The sequence below is a fragment of the Eulemur rufifrons genome, chromosome 6 (genome assembly GCF_041146395.1).
Source record: "Eulemur rufifrons isolate Redbay chromosome 6, OSU_ERuf_1, whole genome shotgun sequence".
Classification (NCBI taxonomy): Eukaryota; Metazoa; Chordata; class Mammalia; order Primates; family Lemuridae; genus Eulemur; species Eulemur rufifrons.
Window position 1 is genome coordinate 1412960 of NC_090988.1, and position 23441 is coordinate 1436400.

The window sequence follows — 23441 nt, forward strand, 5'->3', positions numbered from 1 at the left end:
CATGGTTCTCACTAATTATTTAATCTCAAATGTTGAAGAGTTGGAGAGTGAAGTTTAATTATACTGGAATGGGATGTTCCTGCATTTCATGTAACTGATGAATTCATTCTAGAATATCAATTTTGCTTCTTTCCTACCCAAATAGGAATGATTATAATGTTTCTGTCCTCCACTTTAAGGTTATAGTTCACATACCTTTGATGTTGTTCTTCCAAAATGGTAGGAACTAATCAGTGGCAAACATATTGGGTAGAGTCTTAGTAGTAGTCATAGGTTGTTCAGATGTGTGCAGGTATTGTCCTTGTCCTTAGCAGATTGTGTAGGAGGACATATAAATGTCATAGATGGCAGGAGAGAATGCCAGAGTCCATTTTGGTTAGAAGTCAAATATTTGAAAACTCTTTATGTGCTCTACCTTGGATAGCTCAACCACTTACACCTGCTTAAGTCATTGTAAGAATAGATTATCTGTGGTCCTTTGGTTACTTTTTTCTTTGTATTTTCTATCATTTTATCATTTCATTTTGTTGTTCATTTGATTAATATTTATTTTAGAAGGCTGGTAGACAAGGCAGAAAACGTTAAGGCAAAGCATTCAGCATATAGCTTTTAAGAATTAATGACTTAAAGGAAATATTAGAGCTAGAGGCGCTTATAGAACAACACTGTTGGGATATAATCAGCAAGATAGAGAATGTCAGAGATTATACAGGATCTTGTTTCTTCAACCAATATATGATGATGAAAATGGAGGAGGGGGAAACTTTAAAGAGACTTAAGAGACCTATGATTCAAATAGACAAGCTGTTAAAAAAGATTGAAGACAGTTGGAAAACTGTACTCTGGATATTTGTAGTAATTAAGGGATTATTGGTTAATTTCTATAGGTAATATAATATGTTAGTTGTTTATAAAAGCGTATCTTTTAGAGATACATGCTGAATTATTTAAGGATGAAATGATAGGGTATCTGAGATTTTCTTACACATAATCCAGTGGGATGGAGGGGGGAGAGAGATGAAATTTGCCATTGTTAATTGTTAAAGCTAGGTAATGGATACCTGTTGGCTTACTGTTCTATTATCTGTTGTATATGGTTGACAGTTTCCCTAACAAAAAGCCAAAATATTTAAATTAAGTGGCATTTGAATACATTCTAAGTGTTAAGGAGCATAGTAATTGTTATGAAGGATAGCATCACAGTATCTAGCATATACCATGAAAAAATGAAGTAGTACATTAAATAAATGAGAATTTTGTTTCCTCTTCTAAAGGAGTTTAACATTTTTAGAAGATCCAAACCTAGATTCACAAACCATCTTTCTTTTATTATACCTTCGATTTCTTGAGCACCTACTGTTTATAGACATTGTATTATAGGTACTTTATATATCCTGTTTCATCTAATTACTTCAACCACAATATGAATGGGCATGATTATTCAGAAGAGGAAATAGAACTTCAGAGATCTTAAGTAAATTGCCTGAGTTCACATAGGTAATAAGTGGCACAGAAGGAATTTGAATAAATTTGAGCCCAAATTTATTAAAGGGAAAAATTCAACATTATTTTTAAAATGGAAATCATAGCTACTCAAGAACAGCACTGTTGTTGTCAATTGCTGTATGTACTGTAACTGAAATATTACCTGAAATAGTGAAACAGTAGCTCAATGAATTGCGTATCAGTAAGCAACATTAGTTCCATTTCTAAACATGTTTATCTTACCAGGAGGGAATACTGATACAGCTTGAAGATTCTGAATTGACACTTAAAAACAGCCATATTATTTTGCAAGTAATGTTTGAGAATCAGAAAATGTACTTTGTATTCATTGTTCATTTTTAAAACATCAGATGAAAATCACCACAGATGATAATATTAATGTCTGGGTTCTAGCAAAATCAGAAGAAATAGGCAAATATTCAATTCCTAATTTATGTGTCATTCAAACTTAAATATAAATCTTTTTTTTTTTTTTTTTTTTTTTTGAGACAGAGTCTCACTCTGTTGCCCAGGCTAGAGTGAGTGCCGTGGCGTCAGCCTAGCTCACAGCAACCTCAAACTCCTGAGCTCAGGCGATCCTCCTGTCTCAGCCTCCCGAGTAGCTGGGACTACAGGCATGCACCACCATGCCCGGCTAATTTTTTCTATATATATTTTTTAGCTGTCCATATAATTTCTTTCTATTTTTAGTAGAGATGGGGTCTCGCTCTTGCTCAGGCTGGTCTCGAACTCCTGAGCTCAAACGATCCGCCCACCTCGGCCTCCCAGAGTGCTAGGATTACAGGCGTGAGCCACCGCGCCCGGCAACTTAAATATAAATCTGTCTCTTTTAAAGAGCTACCTATATTAAACTTCTTTTTACTTCTCTATTATGTTTTATTCTTCTAAAGATTCACTCTATTATTATTTTTGCAATTGCTGAAACTAACCACAATAAATTTCCATAGCAAAGGATAATGGGAAAATGCCTGTTTGTTTCCAGAAATAAATGAGCAGGTAGGAACTTAATTCTCCTTTCTAGGAGAATAAAATCAAAGAATTACTGATACCAGGAGTAGTGGTATACTTACTGAAATCAGAATAATATACCTCAAATTAATGTTTAGAAGTACGGGTCTTAGGCCAGGCATGGTGGCTCATACTTGTAATCCTAGCTCTTAGCCAAGGTAGGAGGATTGATTGAGGGCAGGAGTTTGAAACCAGCCTGAGCAAGAGTGAGTCGAGTCCCTGTCTCTACAAAAAATAGAAAAATTAACTGGGCATGGCAGTGCACGCCTGTAGACCCAGCTACTTGGGAAGCTGAGGCAGGAGGATCGCTTGAGCCCAGGAGTTTGAGGTTGCTGTGAGCTATGATGACACCACCATACTCTAGCCAGGAGCAACAGTGAGACCTTATCTCCAAAAAAAAAAAAAAAAAAAAAAGAAAGAAAGAAAAAGCATGGGTTAGCTTCTGTTACTTAAGGATAGGATGATTATGATTTGAGAAAAATGCCTTTAATTTGTAATTATTTGAATTTTCCCTAATACTTCAATAAACTAGTCATTATTATTATTATTATTATTATTTTTTTTTTTTGAGACAGAGTCTGACTCTCTTGCCTGGGCCAGAGTGCTGTGGCGTCAGTCTAGCTCACAGCAACCTCAGACTCCTGGGCTCAAGTGATCCTCCTGCCTCAGCCTCCTGAGTAGCTGGGACTACAGGCATGCGCTACCATGCCTGGCTAATGTTTTCTATTTTTAGTTGTTTCGCTAATTTCTTTCTATTTTCAATAGAGACGGAGTCTCACTGTTCTTGCCCAGGCTGGTCTCGAACTGCTGAGCTCAAGCAATCCTCCCGCCTCAGCCTCCCAGAGTGTTAGGATTGCAGGTGTGAGCCACCACACTCGGCCGACTAGTCATTATTGATTCCCATTTTTACTGAGAGAGGTTGCCACCCTCTCTGAGTGATAGGAGAGGAGCAGGCAGAATGAAATACGTAGCAAGCTGCTAAAATTACTTCAGTCTCAAACCAACTTCATAGTAGAGTGAGCTATCCAGGTCTGCATACCAATAGGTAAACAGTGGATTGAAAATATTTGATTAATTGGTATTTCCTCAACTAGTTTGATGGGAGAAACTCTAATAAGTTTATGACATACCTGACCTTTTCAAGCATGAAGTCTTAGTACATCTTTTTTTTTTTTTATTTCAGCATATTACAGGGGTACAAATGTTTAAGTTACGTATATTCCCTTGCCCTACCCGAGTCAGAGCTTCAAGCGGATCCATCCCCCAGATGGTGCACACCACACCCCTTAGGTGTGTATATATCCATCCCTTCCTCTCCGCTCCCATCTGCCTGACACCCGATGAATGTTGTTACTATATGTGTACTTAAGTGTTGATCAGTTAATACCAATTTGATGGTGAGTTCATGTAGTGCTTGTTTTTCCATTCTTGGGATACTTCACTTAGTAGAATGGGTTCCAGCTCTATCCAGGATAATGCAAGAAGTACATTTTTTAAAATATAGCTCTAATCTTTCCCCCTTAGTGATTTCATAGTAGTCTCTCCCTGACCTCTCCCTAGCCCTTACACTGAAGTGGAGTCTACTTAGATCATTTGCTTTCCCCCTTGTTATTATTGGTTGAATTTACAGTTAGCATTTTTTTCTTTGCAGTATTACTAATATTAGGAGGAGGTCTGGTTACAGCAGTGACCAGGAGTGCTGTATGTACAGTTCAATTTATGTCAAGACCACAATTTCCTAGGTTCCTAAATTTGTAAAAGCAACGTAGCCTTATTTCTCTGTATCTCACTGACTACGGATGGCATTATTCAGTCAAAATTTTAGCTCAGGAAATGTTATTTCCCTTAGTTCAACATTGTACTCAACCTTCGTTATCTTCACAAGACCTGTTACTACCAAATCAATTGTAACATAATTAGTTTCTAATTTTCAACACTATACTTTTACATTAATTAACTGTGGTCCACTTGCTTCCTTTAGTTCTATAGATTCCCTTTCAGATAGAAATACTGTTTTACAGTCCAGGGGTTATTGAAAAAGTTAATTGATTCTGTTAAGTTTTGTTTATTACTTTTTGCCAGTGTTTTGTTTTTTGTATTTATTTAACCACTGCATATAAACCTTGTTTTTTTAGTTGCTTTTAACTTGTTAGTAGAAAAATTATCACTTCAGACTTTGTTAACAATTAGAGTAGTTTTGATTGGCTTTATCTGTAGATTCATCTCAGACTGATGAGATAGGTGGTTGCTTAGTCAGTGAGAAGTATTTCCTGAGATCTCTAGATTCCAGTGTATCTGATAAAGCAAGTTTTATCACTGAGTCTGACAGTGGAATTCTCAAATTGATACAGCTTGCTTGTTCTCTGTGCCCGTGGCCAGGTAGATGTGTATGAGTTGTTTTCTGTGTAGCCTCTGATTACTTTTATTCCATTTGGCAGAGTATGTTCATGCTGATGCTGTTGTTCTTTTTGTCCCTTTACACAAGCACCTTGAACTCTTGAGTGTTAGAACAAAGTATTTCTGGGTTGGCTTTTGTGAACTAACTAATTTATTTAGCCCCCTCAATTTCCTTCATATGTGAACTTTTGAAAAGGGAAACAATGATACAGAGTGATATAGTTTATAAATTCGACAGTAAGTAGATGCATTCCCTGCACTTGTAGACGTACTTTGGGCATTGGATTTCTTTATTAATGTGGTGTAAATACCATTGATTTTGGTTCTTCATAGGTTGGGATGGGAAATATTTGGAAATGGAATTCTTATTAAGCCCTGATATATACATTTATTTCATGATTCTGAGATCCTGATGTAAAGAAAATCTCTGTTTAAGTTTTCTTAGTTATTTAGACCAGATACTTGTTTTTACTTTTCTCCTTGGCTATTTTTCATGTTCTCTCTCTGTTTTTGATTTATCTTAGTCTATATGAGAATACTGTACTGCGTTCTTTATGCACATTGCCTTGATTTACACACATATATATTACATACAGCACACATTATTCACAGAATTCCACAGTTTTTGAGGAGCATTATATCATATTTAGAATCATAGCCGTGAAGTGTTCTGTGGACAAAGCTTGGAGCCCAGTTAAGGAGACACTTATTGACCTGTTGGCTATGTGCCATGCATTGTATTGAACAGTTTTAATAAAAACAATTCTAATATTATTATGAGAGAAAAGGATCACTAAAGTGAGAGTATTAAGGCTGTGGTTTTGGCCAGGCGTGGTGGCTCACAGCTGTAATCCTAGCACTCTGGGAGGCCGAGGTAGGAGGATTGCTCGAGATCAGGAGTTCGAGACCAGCGTGAGCAAGAGCAAGACCCCATCTCTACTAAAAAATAGAAAGAAATTATCTGGACAACTAAAAATGTATGGAAAAAATTAGCCGGGCATGGTGGTGCATGCCTGTAGTCCCAGCTACTCGGGAGGCTGAGGCAGGAGGATTGTGTAAGCCCAGGAGTTTGAGGTTGCTGTGAGGTAGGCTGATGCCATGGCACTCTAGCCCGGGCAACAGAGTGAGACTCTGTCTCAAAAAAAAAAAAAAAGATCGTGGTTTTACTCCTGCTCTGCTGTTGTTTTTTTGTGTGATCTCTTGTCTATACCATTCTCTAGTAGTCAATCTAAATGTATACTGTGTTCAACCATGTAGGTAAATTTATGGGGTATGAGATATAGAAATGAATGTAGGTCAGCATATCATCACCTCCCTCAAAAAGAAAAAAATAATAAAATTATGAGATCAGGGAGGGCCAAGCAAATGAGCTGAATGTGGATCAAAATGAAAACCACGTATTTTTTTTTACCATGGAAATAACATTCCATAGGTCTTGAGCTGATTTTTAAAAAGTATTTTTAATGCAAACGTATGAGCTGTGTAACCCTGGACAAATTGTTATGCTAAGCCTCAGCTTCTTCACCTGTAATATGAGGATCATGATGGCTCCTACTTTATAGGGTGGTTGTGGGAATTATATAATTCATTATGTAAGGACCTTAGCACAATGCTTGGCACATAGAGTAAGTGCTCAGTATATATAGCCTTCCTTTCGTGTCCATGGGGGATTGGTTCCAGGACCCCTGTGGATACCAAAATCCAAGGATGCTCAAGTCCCTTATATAAAATGTTAGTATTCACATTTAATCTACACACATCCGCCTGTTTACTGTAAATCATCTCTAGATTACTTATAATACCTAGTGCAATGTAAATGGTATGCAAATAGTTGCTATACTGTATTATTTAGGAAATAATGTTAAAAAAATAAAGTGTGTACATGTTCATTACATATGCAACCATCTGTGTTTTTTTCCTGAATATTTTTCATTCAACCAAATGATTGAATCTATGGATGTGGAACCCATGGATACAGAAGGCCAACTATATTTGCTGTTATTGTAACTACTTAACTACTGCTACTAGAAAAATAAGCCACTTTTTAACAATTATTTCTCTTAAAAATTCATTCCACCTTGGGATTCTTAAACTGTTGCTAAGAATTCTTCTTTCTGCTGTGGGATCAGATATTTCCCTTTCCCTCTGTTTTCTTACCTTTTTGGATGTAGAAGATGAGAATCACCTAGTTCTGAACAGTACTTGGTGACTCCTATGGTTTAGATCAGAGACTTGAGCTCTACAAATGCTTGTTGGGGAAGTGAAGCCTGACTGGGGTTTAAACAAGTCAGGAAAAAGGGTTTGGTTAAAGCCATCCTTTGGTCTTCAGGAATATCTAGTCCCCACCCCCACCTTGAGCCTCAGTGATTGACTCCACTTTGTTCCATTCCTGCCCTGCTTTCTATCCAGTGTTTTTTGTTTCTGCTGGTTTTTCATTGGCTACTGGAAAAGGGAACAGAAAACAGAAACACATGTTGATTTTGAAGTTAAAAACATTTACAAAAAACTCTGATAGCAGAGTCAAAACTGAGAACAAGTCTTGGAGGGTATACTTGTGCATATTTTAGGTGGTGGGATAGAAGGTTCTCCCCATAGCAGGGGTGTCTGGGGAGGCAGGATTCTGAAGTGGCAGCAGGACTAGAAAAGGAGCTTTCCAAGGTAGTCTTAATGTAAGTCAGACTGTCTGTCAGTGTTCTATGTAAAAATGCTGCTTGCAGTTCACTTTTTTATGTTTAAAAGGGCTTGAAGAAGTGTGTTAAGGCAACCATGGTAATGAAAAGAAAACAAAAGACATTATTAAAAGGAAAGGGGAATAGGATTCATGAAAACACACTGAGGGAGTTAAAATTGTTTGGAAGAAAAAGAAGACCTAGACACTGAGAGATATAAAAGATTATACTTAAAACTGATTAATTTTTTTTGCGAGATTATATGTGCATGATATAGTGAAAACTGTCTTCCTTTTTTTCCTTTTCTCCAGTTATCTATTTTCTTCCTTGGCGACAACTGTTATTGGCACTCTCCTTCCATAGCTATTCTGAGCATCTATAGTTCCCTCTTCCTCCTCATTGAGAGTATGAATAGCAGGATACCACATACACTATTCTATACTCTTACCTCTTTCTTCTTTGCCTTAATAGTATGTCTTAGGGTTTGTTCCATATCATGACCAACAGGGCTGCCTTTTTCCTCATTTACTTAACTGTGTAGCATTCCATTCTATTGGATAGTCCATAATTTAATTATCTAGTTTTCTGTTACTGAGGCAGTGAGGTTTTTGCTATTCTATTTTGCTATTATAAAGTGTATCATAATGAATATTCCTGTTCACCTTTTATTTCTACTGGTGAAAGTAAGATAATTTCCTAGAAAGAGGAATTGTTGGGCCAAAAAGATGTGCATTTTGAATTTTGGTAAATTATGCCAAATTGCTCTGCACAGAGATTGTACTAGTTTAAGCTCCCACCAACACTGCACGTTTATTTTGTCATATCTTCTTCCAGTTTGTTAAGAACTTTTTAAATCTTTGCCTATCTGATAGACTAAGAAAAGACATCTTATTGTTGTTTTACATTTTTGTTATGAGTGAAGTTAAATACTTTTTAATATGTTCTTATGTTCTGTTGTATTTTTCTCCGATTATTCTGTTTATGTTCGTTGCCTATTTATTTTTTGAATTGTTGAGTCTTTAAGATTTGTAGGAACTCTCTCTCTCTCTCTATATATATATATTAAAGAAATTAACCCTTTGTGATATGTTCTGCATATTTTTTTCAATTTGTTTGTATTTTGACTTGGCTTTTTTTGTTATGGAAGATTTAAAAATTTTTATACAGTAAGATATGTCAGTCTTTTATGGTTTTGGGTATAAAGTTATACGTAGAAAAGACTTTCCCACAGATGATAAAGAACTTTTATGTTTTATTTTTATATTTAAAATTTTGGTTTATTGGGAATTTATTTTAATGGATACATTGAGGAAGGGATGATTGTTCAGGTCAAAATTTGCTATGGATTTGTCATGAGTAGAAATTATTAGACTATTCTGCAAGATATGTTTTATGAAATGTTCGGTTTTTACAAGTCACCTGCTATTGAGAACAGTTTGTTTTCTAAATCTATTCTCAGGCTTGACAATGCATTTTAGTTTCTATTTAGACTAAAACTATATGAATTTGTGAAGCATCAATATTAAAACAATAACACATATAAGTTGTAATTTTGTAGAAGGGAATAAGGTATTATATAAGCAAAGTCAGCTTGAGGTTCATTTTTCTTATTTTCAACATGAAAATTCAAGGATAGCCCAATGATGCCCCTAAAAATTTTTTAATCTAATCAGATTTAATGAAAAATCAGGGCTTAGTAGTTTGATGCTGCTTAGTAAAAGACAAATAACCATGAAGACATGACATGTCAGGGTTGGTGCCAGCATGGCTGTTTTCTATGTAACAGTTGTGTTTGTTGACAGAGTCATGCTATAGTTTTCATTCATTTCCCAGAAAATCATTTTATTGCCTCCATCTGCAATGTAAATGTGTAAAAATTTTGCATGCTTATTTTTGATGTGATTGTTAGCATCTTTCAACTTGTAATTTCTTTAAAGGACCATGGACAAGACCAGCTTTTATGTCTCCCTCCGGATACCTGAGCAAAGGTGTATATGGCAGTTATTATTGAGAGGAAGGAAAGGCGGGTGTAAGATTGGAAGGTATGAAGTTTGGCAGGTCCCTTGACCATGCTTATCTTCCCTATTAATTGTGAGTAAGCTTCCTTAACTATAAGATCTATAATTGTGCCTCGCATCGTTCTTGGCCCTGGAGACCTTTATATATAGTGTTACCCTTTCTAGTTTTCTGTTTAGCTTTCTTAAGTCTGAGATTGCAAAAGGATGCAAATAAAGAAAAGCTTGCTTTTTAAAAATACCTATTTTTAACTTATTAACTGGAAACTTTGAGAAGAGAAAAACAGTTATTTAAAGAATAAATAATCAGTGAAAAATCACCTTCATTTGGATTCTGCTTTTGGTTATGTAGGTCACAAAGCCTAAGGCAGTGGGAGGGTTCAGGTGTCACCAGTGCAGCAGTCAGATGCCTGTGATTTCCTGTCTGCACCCCGACTATAATTAAACCACCACCATCACCTGTCACTGGTACACCAGCCACACACCTGAGTGTGTGTAAATAGAGCTGAACAGCCTGAACATTGGTGTTCTTTATTCCATGCCTGGAGGTTTACATTTTTTTTAAATACAAGATGGAGACTGAAAGTGAGAGTAGCACTTCAGGGGATGACAGTGTCTTTTGGTTGGATTCTGAAATTATAACCCAGATGACTGACTGTGAAGAGGGAGAAAGCAAAGAGAAGTTCAGGTAATCATGGAATTCGTGGTTTTTGCACTTACCCTTTGTCCCTCTGTTCACCCTCAACACCCTTTTTCCGTCCTCTGTGTTTCAGTCTTTTTTCCAGTAAGACTTTCTTTTCTCTGGGGGAAGGTTTGGAGCTGAAGGGGACAGGTTTTGAGTTGTATATAGCACTCCTCATTCCACAACTTGCCCTAAGCTTGTAAAGTACATTTTAAATGACTTGTTAGAACACCAGGAAGAGAAGATGTTAGACAGGTTTTGTAGTTGCATTTCAGGAATTTCAAGTAGACTCATAATGAACTACTACCCCTTCCTGTATCTGATTTGTATTTAACATCAATAGATTTGATCTGAATTTGTACCTAATAGGTTTTTCTTTCTCTTTTTCTTGGAATGTGTTCTGGTGTATGTATGTGTGTGTCTGCCTGCCTTTGTTGCCTTTTGCATGCATATGAAAAATTTTAATTAAGTACAAATTGGTGTACTTACTCTTGTCTCTGACCTCATATCTCACTCCCCTAATCTTTCTTGGTTTTTGCATCTCTAGTAGTAACTTCATAACTGAAGGTTTTACAGGATGCCTTCTGATTAAGTAGCTCTCAAAGTTAGTGGCACTGGTGAAGGAGGAGGTACTTACCCAGCTGTGGAAACAGTACCAGTTGTTTTATTCATTCTTTTGTACTGTTATAAATTTTAAGGGGCTTTATTCTGGCTTTTCTTTTTTATTCAGGGTTTGCAATTTAATACCTTTGGAGGCATTAAAAAATTTCGTGATGAAGTTTGAAGTCTGCACTACGTATTATTACTGCCCACAGAAGGGCAATTAAACATCTTTCATAATTTTACCTCTGAATTTTTGGATAGGTAAACAACATTTTCATCAAATACTGTCTTTATGTTTGATGCTCAAGAGTCTTTCCCTTTCTCAACTTAAAGGATTCCTTTATCCACAGGTTTTATTTTTTAAAGTCTAGTTTAAATGACAGAAGGTATTGAATATTGGGAACTCTTGATAATCCACACTAAATTTGTTAATAGTTAAAATAAATGAGAAATATAGTTTGTATTTTAAAAGAATAATTTAATATTCGAAGTATGAAAATGAACTATTTTATCAGCATGTGATTCTTTTTGTCTGAATGTTCTTATTTTACTATCATTTTATTTAGCCTTTCTAATTTGAATAAGTCACTTCTCTCCCGAGGTTATCTCCTAGTTTTTAATATGGCCAGTGTCTCACTAACAATTAGTAGGAATAAAGTATTTGTTTGGTATTGTTTGTAATAAAACTGTTTGACCTGGTATTAAAATTGTGGAAGTTATTTTGGGTATTTGTCAAAGGAAAAAACAAATAGGAATTTATTTTGTTGTTGTTACAACAGATTTGATGCTGTAATCCTAGATTTATTTGTTAGGCAGCAGGAATCTCTGGGATTTTTTTTTTTTTTTTTTGACAGTTAAAGTTAAAAGCAAATCTGTGTAAGGTTGAGCTCCCCGCCCCCCCCCAGGAGTAAGTGACATTTCCGTTCTGACAAACCCAGCTAGTTGTATATGTTGTTTTAGGAAACCATGATGCATAGGGAGTGTGTCCTCCGTTTATGATTGTATTTCCTGTCTGAATAGCACCATAGCTTTCCCTAACCAAATATGTCTTTGAGATTTGATCTTATTTTATTTACACATGTAACAAAGAGATCTGGGTAAGGCCCAGTTTCATGGCAGAGTTTCTCACCTATTCAGCGGTGAGGCACGAGGAGGCGTGGCAGCAGAGTGCTTTCTCAACGTCCTGGCGGCGGGGTTCCTGCTGAAATGCCTGGCAGGAAAAACGCGGAAATGCCTGGCAGGAAAAATGTGCGCGTAGGTGTGGAAGGTGAAGGGTTGGATAGAAGGAGTTGCAGCCATACCCTTGGGAGAGCCAAGTAGTAGACTCAGTGTTGTAGGAGAGTTGTTTTTGAAAAACCAATTTAATAATTTAAAAAAGCCACCAAAGTCTTAATGTGTTTGTTTTAAAAATCTGTGCCAATACACGAGAAACCAAACTGTTGGGTTGATGACACGTACACACACACACACACACACACACACAGCTAATGCGATGAAGGCAAAAGATTGTGCACTATTCTTTTTCCCTGTCTTCTAAGCTAGGTTTTAGATTTATTCTTAAAAGAATTCCATTGTGTTGAGGCACCCTGGCTAAGAGAATGAAGTCATACCACACCTAGAATGTAGGTTTCTGGTGCTTCCAGGTACCATTTGCTTTATGAGAAAGTACTCTCAGAGGTAGTTAATATTTGTCCAGTAGCTTTTGGAATAGCCTTTATTTTTGGACTTGGAGGAAAGGATACTTTTTCTTACATTAAAGCACTGTAGGAAATTGCCCGGTCTCCTTTATGGGAATAGTTTGAACTTATCCACTGCTGACTCACAAATCTCTCATTTTCTGATTTCTCACTTGTCGTGTGACGTTAATAATCTGTGTTGTTATCTGCCTTACCACTATGATAAAATAGTTATTAGACTAGACTATTTAGTTGTTAGAATATTCCTTAGAGATCATTAGAAGAATCCATTTCTAAATTAGAAGGGGGAATGTGAGGCAGAAAAGGAAAAACATAAATGTTTTAATTCTATCAAGAAAGAAAAACTGTATTTAGAAGTTTTTAGACATTGTTATATGCAATATGTAGGCCAAATATGTTATATACAGTATGTCAGTGAACTGTATATCAATCTTGTGAAGCAGGTATTATTTTTCCCATTTTCAGATGAGGAATTTATGGTGCAGAGAGCCACATAGCTCACACTGTCAGGGTAGAGCAAAAATTTGAACCAGGTATAACTGATGTTGAAAGTGAAAGACTTTAGTTTTATGAAAGATTTTTTATATATCTGCTGCTAAATGATGAATTTTAAGAGATTACAGCTAATATCTCAGTCTTGAAATTCCTTCTGTGAGGAGTATGTAACCAACATAAAAATGAAGTTATGAACATAGTAATGGGACTTCTAAAAAAATGTGACCTCTAGGACACCTAGGAATCATGACTGACTCAGTCATGAAAGGCTCTCGTTATTTGGCATTTGAAGGTAGAAATGTTTATCATGTAATCTTATTTAGTCTTCTCTAATATCACATTATTGGCAGATGGATAGCCTGGTATGATATATAGTTTGAAACAGTTACAGAGATGAAATAATACATAATTGAGTCACATTTTTAAACTTGTACACCTTTAAAACCAGGATCTATAGAAGCCCAAATCTCTCAATCAGACTTTCACTTGTACCTCCATTATAAGACAATTGATTTTAAGTGAAAAGAAAAACTTCTGACTATCTAGTTAAACTGGATGAGTTAGTGAACATGCTTTGATTTTGGGGGGAATGGTCTTCATTGGTTTATAGCATTATAGCACTAATATTTCATGTGCTTGATTGGTTGCTTTATTCATTCTCTACTTTATTTGGAACGATGCCACAAATTAGAAGATATTGCAACAGTCCAAAAAGGCAATGAAAGCCTGGACTATGGTATTATTTGTCTTCTACGTTCTTGCTTTTCTTTTAGATCTCAGATATCTTTAATGGCTATTTCATAATTCCTTGCTTTCAGTACTATGGATTTTCTTTTGTTTACTGCAGAAATTCTTGATTTTGGGATTCCCAACCAGTTTTAATGAGCCTGAAAAGATAGAGAATTAGTATTAACAATTAACCATTGATCTGTATACCAATGTGACACTCAGGCCTATTTTATACTGTGTAAATTTTCGTAGGTATCTCATCCTTAATCATCTATTATGTGTATGATGTCAAAAAAGATATATATTTTGCCAAAAATGTAATTTATATTGCTTTGTAACCTTGAAGATAGCATCTGGGATTTAGTTTAGGGCCTGAAATATTATTTCAACAGTAAATATAACTTTCACCCAAGGTACTCTTATCAGTGTTACAAAAATAATGAATTTAATTGTAATCAGCAGAATCTGATGTGAACATTCCTTAATCTCAGAAAATTTTATGCAATATTGGAGTCTAGCCATTAGGCTCTCTTTATAATCTGTGGAATCAATCTGTCTTAACCATGAGGCATGCTAATACAAGACTTTCTTGGTATTTCAGTAATTAAGCCCTTTGGGATGGAGTCCAAGGTAGGCTTTTCTTATATCTGTCTGTATGAGTATTTTGATGTTTAAGAAGGGCCCTAGAGCACAGAAACTATATAAAACTATATAAAAGTTCCTGGTTATTATGTTGTTAAAAATTTTTAAACTTATTTTTCCTTAAACTTTGCATTCCACTTAGGCACTAAACCTCCCTTAACCAGTCAATGGCACTTTCAAACTTAATAAATTAAAATCTTGGCAACATTTAAAGTTCTGTGTATAAATGTAATATAGTCCACTTTCTTTTTTAATAATAAAGTTACATTAAGTGACTAGCTTAGCAAGAACACAATCAGAACAAACAAAACCTTCCCAGATACTTCATTTTGGTAGTTCTCTTATACTTTTTATTTTCCATTAATGATTAGTTTCCCTTTCCATGTTCTCATATGCAGATATGTGCTTTCTCCATTATTATTTGAAAATTAGATAATTTCTTCAACCCAGATGTTCTGTTTTTGCCTATCCACGTTTCTCTTTTTTCTAATTCCTTTGCTCATAAAAAAACATCTTGAGAATACTTTCACTTCTTCTTTCTGGCAATCCCATTCCCCTAGATGAGACTTTTAGAACTCTTATTTATCCCCATTCTACCTTACCCCACTCTTAGTTTTTTGCTGAGATAGTTTAATATTTTTTATCCTTCATTAAGATTTAATCATATGTGTCATTGTTCAGTGCTTACTGTTATTTCTTTTCTTTATCATGTCCCATTTTAATGTGTCTGTTCTGGATCATTTGTTATTTTTTCTTGAGTGTTTTGTTCAAGTAACTTCTACAGGTGATCAGTCTGATTTTTTTGTATACACTCAAATGCCAACCTGTCTTTTTTTTTCCTTTGTAGATAACTTGTTCTTTCCACCTGAATATGTGTAAGATTTCCTTTTTATCCTTGGTTACATATATTTTGTCATCAATTTCTCAGCTTGGAGCTTAGTGGCTTTCAGTCTACAGATTCAAGCCTTTATGTTAGGGTAGAAATTTTGTTATTAATTAGTGGCTTTCCTCTATCTGTAATAGTTTTCTCTTTGTGGAACCTATTGATGGCCTATTAGGTCTTCTTAATCCTTTCTTGCATGATATATTTCTCTTTACATTTTTATTTTGTGATTTGAAGTATTTCTTGTACTTGTTCTCTTAGCCTACTATTTAATTCCATCTTCTTTAATCTTCCGAATTCAATTTGAGTAGAGAAATTCTTTTTAAGGGTCCTTAATGTACAGATATATACGTACATAAGATATTTATCTAGTAAATTTAGTTTATTGTCTGTCTTCTTCAGCTTTGCAGCTTTATTGATTCAGTGTGCACGTACTGTTTCATTCTGACTGAACAGAACGTATGCTTTTAACCACCAAGCAAAACATCTGCCCTCCTTTGCCTCCCCCTACCGTGTTTTCTTTAGCAGTGCTAGAACGTGTATAGCCTCTGCCTTGCTTCTCTGAGGTGCGCACATCCACATTAGGAGCCCTAGTCCTTCTAGCTGATGGTTAAATTTTTTTACAGGGTATTTTTCCAGTTTTTATTAGTACTTTGGAAGCAAGTGTCTTTTTTGTTGTTGAAAGGGGTAGGGTATAGCCTACTTGAACCTCTGCTGTTTTTCTGTTTTGGTGTATCAGTCAGTATGATCCTACTTTTGGTCTTCCAGAAGTTTATCGAAGTCTCTGGCCTGCTGGTGCTATCCATAACATTTTGTTAAGGATTTATTTCTCTTTATTTAACTTACTGATTTTTCAGAGAATTGGAGAAGGATAGAGCTGTTCCTTCACGTAAAAACAATCTAGTGTTGAAAGTCCACACTGGCCAGTTTTTTTCATAACTTTTGGGAGGAAACTTCTCTGAAGGGAAAATTCATTGAGGCAAAATGGTGGTGTCTTTTACCCAGACTGGTGGATATCTAGGGATATGGATGTCTGCTTTAGTGTCGTCTTCAGGTTGGAAAGTGGGGGTTTCCAGGAGAAAATGATCTACCACATCTGGTGTGACTGAGATGTGGTCATGCATTCCAGTTTTCCTATCTGCAAAACAGGGCTACTAATAATAGTGTATCAAACAATAACCAGTTAGAAGATACAATATTAAAAAAAGTGCCATTTTCAAGAGCAACAAAAAAGATAAAATATCAGAAATAAACTTACTAAGGAACTCTAAGACCTATATGATAAAAATGTAAAACACTATTGAAGGACACAGAAGAAGTTTGGAACAAATGAAAAAGATTAATTGTTCATAGCTGGAAATATATAACACCATTTAAAGATGTCAGTTTAAGTTAATTTATAAGTCAAATGCGATAAGAATGCTTTTTAATTTAAACTAGATAAACTGATCTTGAAATAAATTGATCTTGGCTAAATAATTTAACCAGGAAACTTTTTAGGAAAAAGGAGAAGAGAAAAGTAGTGGATAGAGGACTTGTGCAACCAGATATTTTAATATGCGGTCTCAGTAATTAAGACCTTGTGGTTCTGGCATATGAAGAGAAGGCATAATGGGGTAAAATGGAAAGCCTAGAAATGTACCCATGTCCACAGGAACATTTAGATATGATAAAGATGAATTCTCAAAAATCAGTGGAGACAGTATGTACTATTCAATAAATTGGGGGAAACTGAATACTCACATGTGTAAAGAAAGAAAACTGGAGTCCTACCTCATACCAAGGATAAATTGCAAATGAAAGATTCAGAGGTACTAAATGAAACCACAAATATTTTAAAAGAAAATGTGGGAGAATTAAAAAATTTTTTGGATTAGGGAGGGCATTTTGAACTATGACTTAAAAAAATCATAAAAGACAAAGCCATGAAAGAAAGAGTTGAGAAATTAGACTCCATAAGATATAAAACATCTGCATTATAAAGAACAAAATAAGCAAGGACAAATGACAGTCTGGGAAAAGTACTTAGAACTCATATTACAGATGAAGAATTAATCTCTTTAATATATAAAGAACTAAAAATAGGTAAGAAAAAGGCTAACAATCCAATGGAAAAATGGGTTGATACATAAAAAGAATTTTTTCACTGTTGGAATTTGTCTTTCAAATATACTTATACATATATAGAAATGGCATATGTAGAAATGTACAAACTATTTTTTCATCATATACTTTCTTTTTTCTTTTTTCTTTTTTTTTTTTTAAGAGAGATGGTGTTACTCACTTTGTCACCCAGACTAGACTGCAGTGGTGTGATCATAGCTCACTACAGCCTCAAACTCCTGGGCTCAAGCAATCCTCCCACCTCAGCCTCCAAGTAGCTGGGACTATAGACGCACACCACCATGCCTGGCTAATGTTTTTATTCTTTCTGGAGATAGGGGTCTTGCTAGTTGCCCAGGCTGCTCTTGAACTCCTACCCTCAAGCAGTCCTCCTGTCGTGGCCTCCCAAAGTGCTAGGATTACAGATGTAAGCCACCACACCTGGCCCTTTTTTGATTTTTGCATGATACAGTTGTAATACCTATTAGTATATCAGACATTTTCAGTTGGAGTTGACCACAATCCTATTCCAACGGTCTTCAGCAAACGTCTGTTCCATTTTCACCACCAATACAGCTGTCCCCATTAATGTTTAGAAGTTCACTTTCTTTGTTTTCTGGGAATTCTGGAAATGGTAGATTTATGTAAGCACTTATTAGTCTATATAAACCAACCAGAACAGAGTGCCTATATTTTAAGAGGCTTTATAGTCTAATTTATTAATATCCTCTGAAGGTAGGAAAGTATATTATATCTTATGATGGCAGATAATGGCTTTTATCAGTTACAGGCACATAGATACACAGAAGCCTTGTAGCTTCAGATTTATAGCATCAGCCATGGGTAAAATGAACAGAGAACACCGAATTCCCTCTTTAGGACGTTTCTCAAAAAGCTGTTCTTTTCTCCAGTGCAACTGAGATATATTCTTACACACACAGACAAAAATGGACTAGCCAAATTCTCTGTTGTCTCTGACAGAGTAGATGCCTGTCTCTGTCAAACATCACCAAATGTTTGACCATAAAACGGACTTTGAGTCATTGTTGCCACCAATGGAGAATAACTTATTGGCCACAGCTGTCACAGAACCAGGATCAGTCTTCCCTTCCCCTTCCCCTTCCCCGTTTCTCACCACAACCTCAAACTTCTGGCCTCATACAGTCCTCCCGCCTCAGCCTCCTGAGTAGGACTACAGACACGCACCACCACACCCAGCTAATTTTTCGGTTTTTCATAGAGATAGGATCTCCCTTTGTTGCTCAGGCTGGTTTCTAACTGGCCTCAAATGATCCTCCCACCTCAGCCTCCCAAAGTGCTGGGATTACAGGCATGAGCCACTGTATCTGGCTGTTCTTTTTTCCTAGCTTCCTATGATGGAAGCTTAGAACACTGATTTTTCAACTTGTCTAATTTCCAATAGTAAGCATTTGTAGATATGTATGAGTTTTGCTTTAGTTGTGTCTCACACATTTTCATGTGTTGTATTTTTATTCAGATAAAAATATTTTAAAATTTCCAATGTGGTGTTTTTTTTGTGTTTGGTTTATGAGTTATTCAGAATTGCATTTCTTAATTTCCAAACATTTAGAGGAATTTCTAGTTATCTTTCTGTAATTGATTTTTAGTGTAAATCTGTGGTGTTCAGAAAACACATGATTCATGATTTAAATTTTTTGTATTTGTTGAGACTTGCTTCATCTTCTAGCATTTAGTCCTTGGTGAATGTTTCATATGCGCTTGAAAAGAATGTAAAAGAAAAAAGAATTGTGTAGTTGTTGTGTTTAGTGTCCTATATTAGTTCAAAGTGGGAAATTGAATTGTTCAAATCTATATACTTACAATTTTTTGGTCTGCTTATTCTATCAGTTACTGAGAAATGTTAAAATTACCAACAAGTTGTGGATTTATCTATTACAATTATTTTTTTAATTTTTGCAGGTTTGTTTATTTTGAATCTGTTATTTGTTGCATACAAATTTTATTTACAGTTTGTTGCATACTAATTATATCAACCTTTAAGAATAATTTGACACTTTTATCATTGTGAAATCTCCCCCTTTATCTCTAGTAATACCTTTTGCCTAAGGTCTACTTTGATGTTAATGTAGATAAAGTAACCTTCTTTAGCTAGTATTTAATATGGTACCACGTTTTTTAATCCTTCTGTTTTGCACCTTTTGGTGTCCTTATATTTCAGGTATGTCTCTTAGGGTATGGTGGTTTGGTTTTGGGGTTTTTTTTTGTTTTTTTGTGTTTTTTTGGTGAGTCAGTGTCTCGCTCTGTTGCCCGGGGCTGCAGTGCTGTGGGGTCAGCCTAGCTCACAGTAACTTCAAACTCCTGGGCTTGAGATCCTCCTGCCTCAGCCTTTCGAGTAGCTGGGACTACAGGCGAGCACCACCACGGCCAGCCAATTTTTTTAATTAATATTTTTAGTAGTTCCCAGCTATTTTTTCTATTTTTAGTAGAGATGGGGTCTTGCTCTTGCTGAGGCTGGTCTTGAACTCCTAAGCTCAGGGTATCCTCCTGCCTTGGCCTCCCAGAGTGCTAGGATTACAGGTATGAGCCACTGTGCCTGGCACAATGTTGATATTTTCTATTAAACTATCTTCCAGTTTACTAACCCTCTCTTTAACTATGTCTGTTGTTCTATTAAATCCATTTAGTAAGTTCTTAATTTCAGATATTATATTTTTCAGTTTTAGACTGAACATTTGATTGTTCTTTGTAGATCCAATTCTCTGTTAGAGTTATTCATTTTTCCATCTCTTTTTAATTTTCATTTCATTGAACATATTAAGTATAAAGGTATTTAGTAACTTCAATAAAAATTTAACTGAATTCTTCTTACCAAGCTTGTATATCTTTCTTTTCCCATGCTTTGCTTCAAGACAAGTAATTGGTTATGATCCATCTCATATTGGAGAAGCTTGTGTTTCGTTAGAGTTCAGGCCAGTTGGTTGCCTTGAAACGTCAGTTTTTGGTTATGTCCTAGAAAAGTTATAATTTTGTGGATTATCTGACTTTTCTTCTTGTTAGGCTACGAGTAATACTCTTTACAGTTTTCTCCATTATAAGCAGAAACCACAAATGCATCATAGCCATTTTAAAGTCTCTTTTTGATAATTGTAATACCTGAATTAAATGTGAGTTTCTCTGTTTTAACTATTTTTTTCTTCAAATTTTTTTCATTTCTTTTTGGCTTTATTTTTTAAAACATGCCTCATAATGTTTATTAGATACCGGATAATGTGGATAAAAATTTTGCAGAGTCTGGAGAATTCTTTTTTCTCCAAAGAGAGTTAATTTTTTTCCCAGCATTTCTGTTCTTATCCAGGTTTAACTTTAGGTTTTATTAGAGTTTTTCTATTGCTATTTTGTCCTTACTCCCAAGGCATGGCTTTTTTGGAGTCTTCGTTAAGAGCTCAGGGGTTTTTCTTGCACTTCTCTGCCTTGACAGTGCTTGCTTTCCAACCTCTGTCTCCTCAACCCTGCTGGGCTGCTGAAATCTCTACTTGGCTCTTCAGTTGGTTTGTTTTGGGTTCCTTGGCATCTTGTCCTGTTTATTTATTTATTTATTTGAGACAGAGTCTCGCTCTGTTGCTCGGGCTAGAGTGCTGTGGCATCAAGCTCACAGCAACCTCAAACTCCTGGGCTTAAACAATCTTTCTGCCTCTGCCTCCTGAGTAGCTGGGACCAACCAGCATGTGCCACCATGCCCGGCTAATTTTTTTCTATATATATATATATATATATATTTTTAGCTGTCCAGATCATTTCTTTCTGTTTTTAGTAGAGATAGGGCCTCGCTCTTGCTCAGGCTGGTCTTGCTCTTGCTCAGGCTGGTCTCGAACTCCTGACCTCGAGCGATCCTCCTGCCTCGGTCTCCAGAGTGCTAGGATTACAGGTGTGAGCCACAGCGCTCGGCCTGCATATTTATAATATTAGAAATTAGCTAATGATTTGAGGGGAATTTTCATGTACATTTCTGGGCTCTTTCTCTCCAGGTTTTTTTGAGGGCAATTTCACCCCTGGAAGCCCATCTAATTTGGTGAACTTGACCTCCAACTTCTGCCTTCTCAGCCCAGTTAGATTATAGTATTATGCTTGGGCTCCGTTTCTCTTCATTGATTTGGAACATTTACTTATACAGAAAGAATAATTAAATGTAGAATTTACTTCTCTCAAAGTTTGTAGCCTTGGAAGCCTCACCTGTATTGGTTGCTTTTCCATGCCTTCAGATAAGCAGTTTTAAATGTTTTGCTCAGCATTCGTAGATGTTCTCATCAAGGGTGTTTGTTTGATGCACTCTGCTCCATTGATTCTAACTAGAGATATCATATGTCTTCTTCATTTTGTAGTTTCACTAATATTTAGCACAGTTCTGTAAGTATTGATGTAGAGTAAATGATAGCTGTTCCGAATCTTTCCAAGTTTCAAATTGTATTGAACAGATAAAATCAGTTTTTATATGATAATTACTATGGATTATAAAGGTTAACTAGTTACAAACTTTACTTTTATCTCTCGGAATAAAAGCAAGTATTTGGTACCTTAGGAAAGATCCCTGAAAGCCAGAGTAGAAGTGAAGGATCAATGCTAGCCACCTAAGCCTTTTAACTGAACTTCGAATCTGACATACAAGTTTTCTGTTCTTTGAATTATATTCATTGGAAAGCTTTCACAGAAATGGAAATTCTTATCAGAATCTCTCCTATTTTGATCTCTAGGAAGATGAAGTCCTCAGTACATTCTGAAGAAGATGATTTTGTTCCAGAACTACATAGAAACATTCACCCTCGAGAGCGGCCTGATTGGGAAGAAACACTTAGCGCAATGGTAAATCAGCTTTATACATATGTATATATGTATATTGTACTTAAATAAGGAAAAGGAACTGAGGAAGCGTTACAGAAAAAAGTACAATTTTTTTTGTTGCTTAGTTTATTTATTCAGGAAATATTCACTGAGCAAATACTTTTTTCCAGGCACTGTTCTGGACTCTGTGGACAGAGTAATAGGGTTACAGAGTGGTAGGATACAGTGAAAGGATAGTTGCTAGTTATGTAGGGTGGTCACAGATGGGCTCTGCAAGAAGGGGAGATTTGATGAGAAACCCGAAGGATGTGAGGGAGTGAATAATGTGTTCATCTGGGAACACATCATTTTAGGCAGTGGAATAACAAGTTAAAGACTGTGGTATAGGATTCAAAAGCAACTTGGAAGAAACACGAATAGGATGGTGTGGCTGAAATTGAATGAGCCAGAAGAATAGACGAGATCAGGTCAGAAGAGTTGTTTGGGTGGGTGGAGAGCAGATCATGCATTTTCTTGTAGTCCATTGATAAGGACTGTGGCTTTTTATGCTGAGTGAGAAGGGAAACCAACCATTTGAGGATTTTTGGCTGAGAAGTGATATGATCTGGCTTAAAATCTTAAAGGAATTCTCAGGTTGCTCTGAATAGAAGGAGGTAAAAGAGGAAGTAAGGAGACTAGTTTAGAAGGGTATTATAATAGATGAACAGTTATGGTAGCTTGAACCAGAGTGGCAGCGCAAATGGTGAGAAGTGTTTAGATTCTGGATATAGTTACATAGATAAAGCCAACCGTTTTTGCCGATGAATGGGATGTAGAGTATGAGATAAAGGGATGACAAAGATGACTTCAAGTTTTTTGTCCTGATCAACCTAAAGAATGGAATTTATATTTACTGAGATGCTGGAAAAGCAGTTTTTGTTGGGAGTAGGTGGAAAAATTAGCAGTGTAGTTTTCCACATGATAAGTTTGAGAAGACCATTTTTCCATTAAGAGGGGGGCGGATTTCTCTGGCCTGGTCCCTAAGAGGCCACGACCATACCAGTCATACCAGTCGCAGCCAGGGGGTTGGGGACTGCAGAGCTATGTTTTGCCTTGTAATTTTAGGTTTAATTCATCAAGAAGTACCAAATCTGCTGCAAAATCTAATTAACAAAGCCATTTAGTGTTCAGTAATAGAGATTGAAAATAAGCCTA

The 23441-nt window shown here is 35.9% G+C and overlaps 1 protein-coding gene across 3 annotated transcripts in view; it reads left to right on the top strand.

Moving 5' to 3' along the window:
• ARHGAP32 (Rho GTPase activating protein 32) overlaps window positions 1-23441 on the top strand; it is a 278666-nt gene that overhangs the window by 77144 nt on the left and 178081 nt on the right. For 2 of the 3 annotated variants that reach the window (XM_069470684.1, XM_069470685.1), the window contains exons 1-2: window positions 10047-10283; window positions 22160-22268. In XM_069470684.1, the coding sequence (XP_069326785.1) occupies window positions 10168-10283; window positions 22160-22268 (225 nt within the window). In that variant the 5' untranslated portion in view covers window positions 10047-10167. Of the gene's footprint in view, window positions 1-10046; window positions 10284-22159; window positions 22269-23441 lie in introns of those variants that run through there. The other variant, XM_069470686.1, reaches the window with a different exon arrangement.